The sequence below is a fragment of the Tursiops truncatus genome, chromosome 15 (genome assembly GCF_011762595.2).
Source record: "Tursiops truncatus isolate mTurTru1 chromosome 15, mTurTru1.mat.Y, whole genome shotgun sequence".
Classification (NCBI taxonomy): Eukaryota; Metazoa; Chordata; class Mammalia; order Artiodactyla; family Delphinidae; genus Tursiops; species Tursiops truncatus.
Genome location: NC_047048.1, coordinates 22,287,326 through 22,299,979, shown reverse-complemented (window position 1 = coordinate 22,299,979; position 12,654 = coordinate 22,287,326). Strand labels below are relative to the sequence as shown.

Genomic DNA, 12,654 nt, shown 5'->3' with positions numbered 1-12,654 from the left:
TGTGGTTCTCAACAGGGCATCTTTGGCCATATCTGGAGACATTACTTGTTGTCACATCTGGAATTCTACTGGCATCTAGTGAGTAAAGGCAAGGGATGCTACTAAATACCCTACAGTGCAGGGACACCCTCCTCACATCACACACACACACACACACACACACACACACACACACACAGCAAAGAATTAGCCAGCCAGGCAGGGTCTTGGTGCTCCGGCCGGGTGTCAAGCCTGAGCCTCTGAGGTGGGAGAGCCGAGTCCAGGACACTGGGCCACCAGAGACCTCACAGCCTCATGTAATATCAATCGGCGAGAGCTCTGTCAGAGATCTCTGTCTTAACACTAAGACCCAGCTCCACCCAACAGCCAGCAAGCTCCGGTGCTGGACGCCCCATGACAAACAACTAGCAAGATGGGAACACAACCCCACCCATTAGCAGAGAGCTGCCTAAAGTCATACTAAGTTCACAGACACCCCAAAACACAGCACCAGGTGTCGCCCTGCCCACCAGAAGGACAAGATCTAGCCCCAGCCACCAGAACACAGGCACAAGTCCCCTCTACCAGGAAGCCTACACAAGCCACTGAACCAACCTCACCCACTGGGGGCAGACACCAAAAACAATGGGAACTACGAAGCTGCAGCCTGTGAAAAGGAGACCCTAAACACAGTAAGTTAAACAAAATGAGAAGACAGAGAAACATGCAGCAGATGAAGGAGCAAGGTAAAACCCCACCAGACCAGACAAATGAAGAGGAAAGACAGTCTACCTGAAAAAGAATTCAGAATAATGATAGTAAAGATGATCCAAAATCCTGGAAATAGAATGGAGAAAATACAAGAAACGTTTAACAAGGACCTAGAAGAACTAAAGAGCAAACGAACAATGATGAACAACACAATAAATGAAATTTAAAATTCACTAGAAGGAATCAATAGCAGAAAAACTGAGGCAGAAGAATGGATAAGTGATCTGGAAGATAAAATAGTGGAAATAACTACCACAGAGCAGAATAAAGAGAAAATAATGAAAAGAATTGAGGACAGTCTCAGGGACATCTGGGACAACATTAAACACACCAACATTCATATAATAGGGGTCCCAGAAGAAGAAGAGAAAAAGAAAGGCTCTGAGAAAATATTTGAAGAAACTATAGTTGAAAAATTCCCTAACATGGGAAAGGAAATAGTCAATCAAGTCCAGGAAGCAGAGAGTCCCATACAGGATAAATCCAAAGAGAAACACACAAAGACACATATTAATCAAACTATCAAAAATTAAATACAAAGAAAAAATATTAAAAGAAGCAAGGGAAAAGTAACAAATAACATACAAGGGAATCACCATAAGGTTAACAGCTGATCTTTCAACAGAAACTCTTCAAGCCAAAAGGGAGTGGCAGGACATATTTAAAGTGATGAAAGGGAAAGACCTACAACCAAGATTACTCTACCCAGCAAGGATCTCATTCAGATTCGACGCAGAAATTAAAACCTTTACAGACATCAAAAGTTAAGAGAATTCAGCACCACCAAACCAGCTTTACAACAAATGCTAAAGAAATTTCTCTTGGCAGGAAACACAAGAGAAAGAAAAGATCTACAAAAAAAAAAAAAAACCAAAAAATAATTAAGAAAATGGTGATAGGAACATACATATCAATAATTACCTTAAATGTAAATGGATTAAATGCTCCAACCAAAAGACACAGACTAGCTGAATGGATACAAAAACAAGACCCATATACATGCTGTCTGGAAGAGACCCACTTCAGACCTAGGGACACATACAGACTGAAAGTGAGGGGATGGAAAAAGATATTCCATGCAAATGGAAATCAAAAGAAAGCTGGAGTAGCGATACTCATATCAGACAAAATAGACTTTAAAATAAAGACTATTGCAAGAGACAAAGAAGGACACTACATAATGATCAAGGGATCGATCCAAGAAGAAGATATAACAATTGTAAATATTTATGCACCCAACATAGGAGCACCTCAATACATAAGGCAAATGCTAAGAGCCATAAAAGGGGAAATCGACAGTAACACAGTAATCATAGGGGTCTTTAACACCCCACCTTCACCAATGGACAGATCACCCAAAATGAAAATAAATAAGGAAACACAAGCTTTAAATGATACATTAAACAAGATGGACTTCATTGATATTTATAGGACATTCCATCCAAAAACAACAGAATACACTTTCTTCTCAAGTGCTCATGGAACATTCTCCAGGATAGACCATATCTTGGGTCACAAATCAAGCCTCGGTAAATTTAAGAAAATTGAAATCGTATCAAGTATCTTTTCCAACAACACTGTGAGACTAGATATCAATTACAGGGAAAAAACTGTAAAAGATACAAAGACTTAGAGGCTAAACAATATGCTACTAAATAACCAAGAGATCACTGAAGAAATCAAAGAAGAAATTTTAAAATACCTATAAATAAATGACAATGAAAACACAACATCCCAAAACCTATGGGATGTAGCAAAAGCAGTTCTAAGAGGAAGTTTATAGCAATACAATCCTACCTCAAGAAACAAGAAAAATCTCAAATAAACAGCCTAACCTTACACCTAAAGCAATTACAGAAAGAAGAACAAAAAATCCCCAAAGTTAGCAGAAGGAAAGAAATCATAAAGATCAGATCAGAAAGAAATGAAAAAGAAATGAAGAAAATAATAGTAAAGATCAATAAAACTAAAAGCTGGTTCTTTGAGAAGATAAACAAAATTGATAAACCATTAGCCAGAAAAAAAGGGAGAAGACTCAGATCAACAGAATTAGAAATGAAAAAGGAGAAGTAACAACTGACACTGCAGAAATACAAAGGATCATAAGAGATTACAACAAGCAACTATATGCCAATAAAATGGACAACTTGGAAGAAATGGACAAATTCTTAGAAAAGTACAACCTTCCAAGACTGAACCAGGAAGAAATAGAAAATATGAACAGACCAGTCACAAGCACTGAAAGTGAAACTGTGATGAATGCAAGAATTCTTCAATATATGCAAATCAATCAATGAGATACACCATATTAACAAACTGAAGGATAAAAACCTATGATCAGGGGCTTCCCTGGTGGCAGAGTGGTTGAGAATCCGCCTGCCAATGCAGGGGACACGGGTTCGAGCCCTGGTCTGGGAAGATCCCACATGCCACAGAGCAACTAGGCCCGTGAGCCACAACTACTGAGCCTGCGCGTCTGGAGCCTGTGCTCCACAACAAGAGAGGCCGCGAGAGTGAGAGGCCCGTGCACCACGATGAAGAGCGGCCCCCGCTTGCCGCAACTAGAGAAAGCCCTCGCACAGAAACGAAGACCCAACACAGCCTAAAATAAATATAAAAATAAATAAATAAAAAATTTTAAAAAAAACCTATGATCATCTCAATAGATGCAAAAAAAGCTTTCAACAAAATTCAACACCGATTTATGATAAAAACTCTCCAGAAAGTAGGCACAGAGGGAACCTACCTCAACATAATAAAGGTCATATACGACAAACCTACAGCCAACATCGGTTCTCAGTGGTGAAAAACTGAAACCATTTCCTGTAAGATGGGGAACAAGACAAGGTTGCCCACCCTCACCACTATTATTCAACATAGTTTTGGAAGTTCTAGCCACGGCAATCAGAGAAGAAAAAGAAGTAAAAGGAATCCAAATCAGAAAAGAAGAAGTAAAACTGTCACTGTTTGCAGATGACATGATACTATACATAGAGAATCCTAAAGATGCTACTTTAGGATTACAGAAAACCACTAGAGGTAATCAATGAATTAGGTAAGGTAGCAGGATACAAAATTAATACTCAGAAATCTCTTGCATTCCTATACAGATAAACCCACGCACATATGGTCACCTTATCTTTGACAAAGGAGGCAAGAATATACAACGGAGAAAAGACAGCCTCTTCAATAAGTGGTGCTGGGAAAACAGGACAGCTACATATAAAAGAATGAAATTAGAACACTCCCTAACACCATACACAGAAATAAACTCAAAATGGATTAAAGGCCTAAATGTAAGGCCAGACACTATAAAACTCTTAGAGGAAAACATAGGCAGAACACTCTATGACATAAATCACAGCAAGATCCTTTTTGACCCACCTCCTAGAGAAATGGAAATAAAAACCAAAATAAACAAATGGGACCTAATGAAACTTAAAAGCTTTTGCACAGCAAAGGAAACCATAAACAAGACGAAAAGACAACCCTCACAGTGGGAGAAAATATTTGCAAATGAAGCAACTGACAAAGGATTAATCTCTAAAATATACAAGCAGCTCATGCAGCTCAATATAAAAAAAAAACAAAAACCCAATCCAAAAATGGGCGGACAACCTAAATAGACATTTCTCCAAAGAAGATATACAGATTGCCAACAAACACATGGAAGGATGCTCAACATCATTAATCATTAGAGAAATGCAAATCAAAACCACAATGAGGTATCACCTCACACTGGTCAGAATAGCCATCTTCAAAAAATCTACAAACAATAAATGCTAGAGAGGGTGTGGAGAAAAGGGAACCCTCTTGCACTGTTGATGGGAATGTAAATTGATACAGCCACTATGGAGAACAGTATGGAGGTTCCTTAAAAAAGCTAAAAAGAGAACTACCATACGACCCAGCAATCCACTACTGGGCATATACCCTGAGAAAACCATAAGTCAAAAAGAGACATGTACCACAGTGTTTATTGCAGCACTATTTACAGTAGACCTGGAAGCAACCTAAGTGTCCATCAACAGATGAATGGATAAAGGAGATGTGGCACATATATACAATGGAATATTACTCAGCCATAAAAAGAAACGAAATTGAGCTATTTGTAGTGAGGTGGATGGACCTAGAGTCTGTCAAACTGAGTGAAGTAAGTCAGAAAGAGAAAAACAAATACTGTATGCTAACACATACATATGGAATCTATAAAAAAAAAAAATGGTTCTGATGAACGTAGGGGCAGGAAAGGAATAAAGACGCAGATGTAGAGAATGGACTCGAGGACACAGGGAGGGGGAAGGGTAAGCTGGGTCGAAGTGAGAGAGTAGCATTGACATATATGCACTACCAAATGTAAAACAGATAGCTAGTGGGAAGCAGCTGCATAGCATAGAGAGATCAGCTCGGTGTTTTGTGACCACCTAGAGGGGTGGGATAGGGAGGGTGGGAGGGAGACGCAAGAGGCAGGGGATATGAGGACATATGTATACGTATAGCTGATTCACTTTGTTATACAGCAGAAACTAACACAACATTGTAAAGCAATTATACGTCAATAAAGATGTTTAAAAAAAGGGGGGGCATTAGCCAGCCAAAATATCAATAGTGCTGAGGACGAGAAACCCCACTTTAGAACAAGTTCAAGATCAAGCATGGAAAAGGATTCTGAGAATAACCCTCTCTCCATTCCATAGGGTGATTTATAGTGTACAGATGTGCTCACAAGTGATAAGGACTTCAGGGTGGTCTCCAACCCCTTCTAGTTCCTCAAGGGCCAGCCAACAAATTTCTCTGACCATTGCAGTGACCTACAAGCCCCTAAAGACTCTGCTCCTCACTCTTCTGATCTTATTTCCCACTACTTTTCAACAACTCAGCTTAGCCACCCTGCAGATTCCCACCTCAGGGCCTTTGCACTTGCTACTCCCTCTGCCTGAAATGCTCTCCTGGAGGTTGCTGCTTTACTGCCTTCAGGTCTTTGTTCAGTTGTCACCTTCTCAGGAAAGCCTTCCCTGGCCACCCTGGCCACAACAACAGCCGTACCTCCACCCACTCCTTGCACTCCCTAAGAGTTCTGCTTTTTCTCCATAGTACTTTTACCCTGAAGATATGCTACCTCTTTTACTTCTTTACCAGTTTATCTTGAGTCTCCCCTCTCTGGGATAAAAGTTCCATAAAGCAAGGATGTCTGTCTGCTTTGTTCACCGCTCAGTGCCTAGAATATATCTGGTATGTAATAAGTATTCAATAAATGTTGAGTGCATGAATGAATGTCTCAATTATCAGCACAGTTTAAGATGGATTGAGTGTTAGACCTGCTCTGAAATGTAAGACAGGGACAATGAGACCAAGCCCTGTGCCTGGAATACAGGTCTCAGTAAATGGTCGTCCCCATCATCACCACTGTGGTCCTCATTATCATTCTCATTCACCATCTACATCATCATCTAACCTGCTCCCAGGGCACAATCTTGCCACCTCTGCTTTAGGGATGATTACTAATTACTAATTAATGAACCCAGAAGCAGCTCTTTTTAAGTCTCATTTTGACCTCTCTCTGCTAAACGTAGCCTTCCCTTTTCTCCTGTCTCATTCATGGGGAACATCGTGGGCCAAAGGAAAGCTCATTTATTCATTCAGCATCTCCTCAGGCCTGCCACGCTCCAAGCACAATCCCAGATGTTAGCAGTGAAGAGATGAATAAGGGCTTCCCTGGTGGCGCAGTGGTTGAGAGTCCGCCTGCCGATGCAGGGGACACGGGTTCGTGCCCCGGTCTGGGAGGATCCCACATGCTGCGGAGCGGCTGGGCCCGTGAGCCATGGCCGCTGAGCCTGCGCACCCGGAGACTGTGCTCTGCAACGGGAGAGGCCACGGCAGTGAGAGGCCCGCATACCGCAAAGAAAAAAAAAAAAGCATTTTCAATACAGTGTGGCAAATGCTATGAAAAGGAGTGTGCAGAGGGCTGAGTGAGTGTGGGAGGGCCTAGGTGGGAGTAAGGTGGACACAGCCTCTTGACAGAGCAATTCCATGAACTTAAACCTCACAATCCAGGTGAAGAAGTTCAGGAAGAACACTACAAGTGGAGGAAACTGCAAGTGTAAAGGCCAGGAGGCCAATGCCAGGGTGACCTACCTGGTGGCCACACTCAGAGTGCAGAGCACAGAGTTCAAGTGGAGTGGAGAAGGAGGCCTGGTTAGGTCAAGCAGAGGACATTTTAGCCATGTTAAGGAGTTTGGGGACTTAGAGAATCTTTGGGGGTTTTTAATCAGGGAGTGACCCAATCAGATTTGCATTTTAGAAAACAAAATGTCTCTGGGTACACTGTAGAGACGGCACTGGAGGGGGAAGGGAGACCATCTAGAAGATGCTTCAGTGGTTCGTGGCGGGGAATGGTGAGGCCAGAACTAAGGCCATGGCAGGGGGATGGGGAGAAATAGTGATTGCAGAGGGCTTCAGGAAGTGGTTTCAACAGGATTTGGTGACGATTAGAGACGAGAGTAGAAAGGAGTTAAGAATGATCTTGGATTTCTGACTTTGACATGTGGATAACAGTGCTGTCAGTCAAGACAGGACGTGAGCAGAAGCTTGTCGTTGGAGCAAATCAAAGATGCTGAGGTCTATTTTGGACACACGTGGCATTGAGATGTGCGAGGGATATCCAAGAGCAAAGATCACCCTGGGTGTTGGCTCTTGAGCCTGGGGTCCTTGGAGAGATGAGAAAGTGGGCAGCAGCTAAGGATTTGAGAGTTACCAGGGCAGTATTTCCCTGGAGACAATATTGGAAAGACCTATTTGTAAAAAGCCATTTACTCCTGGAAAAAAAGCTTTTATAATGCTTGCCCCAAGTCATTCATTTTTCCAGAGGTGACTTGAAAGGGTCTGCCAGCTTTTGAGAATTCATTTTGATTTAAACTGTGTATTTGAAGGCATCAAATACTCAAATGAAATGAGTTGGAGTGTCTTTTAGATAGCATCTCTGCTGGTGGTCACCGCTTTGAAATACCTGCTGGTGGGAAGGCTTTAAATTTAAACTATTCAAATTGGGTGTGATCAAGTGCAATTAAAGTATATAAAATGGATTAACTTCCTTTGTAGCCCCAGGTTCGATGTCAATCCAGTCCCTAAGTTACAAGACAACAGTTAACACCCCAAAGAGCCATGAACTTGCCCTGCTGCCCTGATTAAAACACAGTAGTCAGGACTTCCCTGGTGGCACAGTGGTTAAGAATCTGCCTGCCAATGCAGCAGACATGGGTTCGATCCCTGGTCCGGGAAGATCCCACATGCCACGGAACAGCTAAGCCCATGTGCCACGGCTACTGAGGCTGCGCTCTAGAGCCTGTGAGCCACAACTACCGAAGCCCCTCACCTAGAGCCCGTGCTCCGCAACAAGAGAAGCCCGCGCCCTGCAATGAAGAGTAGCCCCCGCTCACCGCAACTAGAAAAAGCCCACGTTCAGCAATGAAAACCCAACACAGCCAAAAATAAAAACAAATAAATAAGTTCATTAAAAATAAACAGAGTAGTCACGGGCAGAGCTTGCATTCTCACACGGACAGGGTAGGTTACCCAGGCTTGGCGACCTGCTGTGCCATTCTGGAAGGTAAATGAGTGTCGCGATGTGTGTTGTGTCGTGCAAAGTATGTGGCTCTAAATCCTTCTGAGGGTCTGAGGGTCTAGCATTCAGGGTTTAAGGCTGCAGCAAAAAGGAGAAGATGGCTTAGATGTCTGACCTGTGCAAACCATTAACTCGTAATCCACAGCAGGTAGAGCAGCTGCAGAGTTCTCAGTTCTTCTGAGAAAGCAACCATAAAACAAACGTTCAAGTAGTGGCCCAAGCCTTGGTGTGGATGAGGGATGCAGGGAACCAGCTGGAGGAGTAGTTCAGCAAAGTGGAAATCATGTCCTGCTCACAGGCTCGTGTAAAGAAAGTGGCCCAAACTGGATCTCCCCTAGGTCTTGCTCCGTGGGCTTGAAGTAAAATTAGGCATGCATCCTGACACTTTGAAGGAAACAAACCATTAACAGCCTGAGCTGGATGGAAGTCAGAGGCTTGGAACTATTTTGATGGAACTTTACACGACAGCCATGCTCCACATTGGATGGAGGCAAAATGACCCAATTAGATTTTCCCTTCTGTGAACTACCAAGGTTCAGGGCACAACAAGAATGTTTTTGTTCTATGTTGCTATGAAGTAGCTGCACAAGCCAGCTGAGGAAGCACTGGGATCCATGGTAACTGCTGATACTGTCACTTACCCGACTCCCCCACTGAAGGGGCGTCACTCGGAGAGAATGTATCAAATGAGAAGAGACAAAGATTGAGCAAGGAGCTGGGAGGCCTGAATTTCAGGCAGGGGACACAAACTCAGATACCAGAGGAGTGAGGCAGGGGTGTGACTGTGTGGGATTGGCTTATCCAGCCAAGATGTGGTAAACTGACAAGTATGTTTTCTGATCAAAATGGGAAATCGTTATTCAGCTCCAGCCAACTGTCACATTGCAGGAATGTAAGCCAGTGCTTCCAGAACTTTTGTTTTTTCAAGAGCAGATGTAAATTCAATTTCAATTGTGAAATGTCCCAAAATAGGGAGACAAATAGTGGCGCCACGCTGGGTCACTGTGAGGATTATATGACATTTACTGGGCTATAAGGACAGTGCCTGGCCCACAGTAAGTGCTCACTATGTGACTGTTAGGAAAACCCCTTCTACCCTGTCCCAAGGCACAGACAGGTCTGTGCCAACGTCTCAGGAAAAAGAAGTCTGTTCTCTCTATCAAAATGCGGGCTGATGCAAAGCCTAACGAATAAGCGTGGGCATGCAAACTTCAGACAGTAGAGGTGATGATCTAAAAGTCTTTCTCAAGAGCGTGCCCATAACTGTGTCCCAGCAACTTAACACGCGATCTTATTTAGTCTTCACAATCATCCAGTGTGGCCCTTATGTTCACGCCCATTTTACAGAGGAGAAAACTGAGGTTCGGAATAGTAAAGACACCTGAGGGTAAATCCTGGCTTCTTGCCTTCAGTGGGACAGAGGAGCCAGATACAAATCAAGACAAGAGTGGCAACATAGTATCTTGCAAATTGCTTAATTTCCCTGGACCTCAGTATTCTCATCTGTAAATTGAGGATGACATTATATATATTATTTTTAAAATTATTATTAAAACGTGTTCTCATGTGTTTAGCAATATTTAAAACTCCTCTGGGGACTTCCCTGGTGGCACAGTGGTTAAGAATCCGCCTGCCAGTGCAGGGGACACGGGTTCAAGCCCTGGTCCGGGAAGATCCCACCTGCCATGGAGCAACTAAGCCCATACGCCACAACTACTGAGACTGTGCTCTAGAGCCCCCGAGCCACTACTACTGAGTCCACATGCCACGATGACTGAAGCCCGCGCGCCTAGAGCCCGTGCTCTGCAACGAGAAGCCACCACAACGAGAAGCCCGCGCACCACAACGAAGAGTAACCCCTGCTTGCCGCAACTAAAGTCCGCGCACAGCAACGAAGACCTAGTGCAGCCAAAAATAAATAAATAAATAAAACTCCTCTTGCTGCCAGGAGAAAGGGGGCAGGTCTCAGCCCACCCATCACCCACTGCCCAGGAGTGAGGGACACTCACGGAAGAGCACCATCAAGAAGCGGGTCTCATTCAGCATCTGGGTCAGGCCGGCAGGTGTTAGCACCATCAGGTTTTTCTCCACCAGGATGTGCAAGGGCTGGGACATGTTGATGCTGGCTTCCTTGACGTCCACCTCTGGTGAGCCCTGGACAGGGCCGACACAAGAGGCCACCAGCAGCAGAGACATCCAGAGCAGCTCCATTGCTGTCCTGCAGCGACAGGAACAAGAACAAGAACCCTTATCAACACAGGTGGTGGGGCCCCATGTCATCACTCCCTCCCCATCTCCTTCCCTGCCAGGTCAGTCCTGATGTGGAGAACATAGCCTGAGCATGTCCCACTGCCCCTGCTAGCAGTGCCCACAGCTCAGCAAAGCAAGCTGGCAAAGGAGAGGCAAAGCGTCAGGTTAACCTCAGGGCCCACGGAAACGGCGCAGGGTTAGTTCAGAGGAGCACGGTCCCACTTGCAGCAGCAGAAAGCCAAATCACATGCCAGCCACTCAAGCCCACTGGCTCCCCGGACACTAAGTGAGAATTTTTCGGATATGAAACCCAGTCCAGAATCCCAGGGTGAGCCTCTGGGTCTCAGAGATGACTGGTCCAATCCCTATCACAGCCTCTGCTTCATGCTCCTCCAGCTCCTGCTTGAATACCTCTTTTGATGGGCAGCTCACTACTTGACAGTGTACCCCATTGGATTTTTGAGCAAATTTTCTCAAGTGTAAATATTTCTTTTAAAAGTAATCACCATAGGGGCTTCCCTGGTGGCGCAGTGGTTGAGAGTCCACCTGCCAAGGCAAGGGATGCGGGTTCGTGCCCCGGTCCGGGAAGATCCCACATGCCGCGGAGCGGCTGGGCCCGTGAGCCATGGCCGCTGAGCCTGCGCGTCCGGAGCCTGTGCTCCGCAACGGGAGAGGCCACAATGGTGGGAGGCCCGCGTACCACAAAAAAAAAAAAGTAATCACTATAATGCACACTTGTAAAAATTCCAAGCAATACAATAAAAAAATGTTAAGTAAAAAATAAAAATTTCTCCCATAACACCACCCCTGAGAAAGTGACTCTTAACAGTTTGGAATGAATCTTTACTGATGTTGAAAATGCCCGTATGAATGTATATTTGAATGTACATATGTAAACATAAGTGGAATTAGGTATGTGTACTGTTCATTGTTCCGATTGTCTTACTCGATGAGATGAAATATACCCCAGATACCTTCTGATAAGAGTACATATTAGATCTATAACATGATTTCCTTTCCTCTTTTTTTCTCATTCTTTTCTTTTCATTTATTTATCTTTTTTTACAATTCTTATCTGTTAGAATGGTTTGGGTCAGCAGCTGCCTCTCTGTAAGTTCCACTCTCCCTGATAACATAGGTTTTCCCTAATAATTTAAAGCATAGGATCACTGTCACAGATCTTTGCATGTTCTCCACAAGCATAGAGCCATTTTCCTGTGTAGCATACAGACTACCCAAGTGTTTTAAATAAGAAGACATATAGCAAGTTCAGATTAAACGTATAAGGACCTGAATTCCTTCGTTGAGCGCTGTATCCCTAGCACCTGGCATTTATGATAGGAAAATGAACATGAACGAATAGATACTTGACATTTCCCTGGGAAATATGTTTGGCACACTATCTGAGGATTTTTTAAAAGTAGATCTTCTATTGTAATTTTTGGTCTGATATATAAAGAATTGTGATCAATTCTCAAGTGCTAAATTTTATAAATACCTGTAGCTAAACATACTTGTCATGTACCAGGTGCTGTTTTAATGCATTCCATGTCATCACCTCTCTTATGACAACTCTACACGGTAAGTATGGTAATACTGTCATCCCCACTTAGTGAGTATAAAATGAGGCACATAGAGGTTAAGTGACTTGCCCAAGGCCACACAGCTAATAAGTGACAGAGTCAGGATTTTAAACAAGGCAATCTAGCTACAGAATCCATGCCCTTAACCACAATAACGTACTGCCTCTCTAGTGTCCCCCTGCAAAACTGATGTAGTGAACAGTGTTTTGAGACACTAACTGAGGCTTCCGCCCAACCACCACCCCTGGTATCCGCCATTCAATCACATCCTGTCTCAGCGGGGAGGACCGAGGCTGGCAAGAGAGAACAGAATCGGATTTTTGGTTTAGGGCTGCAAAACAGGCCTTTGAAACTCAGCAGGGACAAGACACTTGCAAGCCAGAGCTCCAATTGCAAGAACTGGGCTTTTCAGAAAGAAAAGGGTTTTTGACTACTCAAAGGTTTATGCTA

At 43.8% G+C, this 12,654-nt stretch overlaps 1 protein-coding gene across 1 annotated transcript in view; it reads right to left on the bottom strand.

Annotated features, from left to right (window-relative positions):
* Window positions 1-10,582, bottom strand: part of PDILT (protein disulfide isomerase like, testis expressed) — a 36,887-nt gene extending 26,305 nt beyond the window's left edge. Inside the window, exon 1 of the mRNA XM_033841033.1 lies at window positions 10,381-10,582. Coding sequence (XP_033696924.1) covers window positions 10,381-10,582 — 202 coding nt within the window. The remainder of the gene's footprint in view (window positions 1-10,380) is intronic.
* Window positions 10,583-12,654: the final 2,072 nt, after the last annotated feature.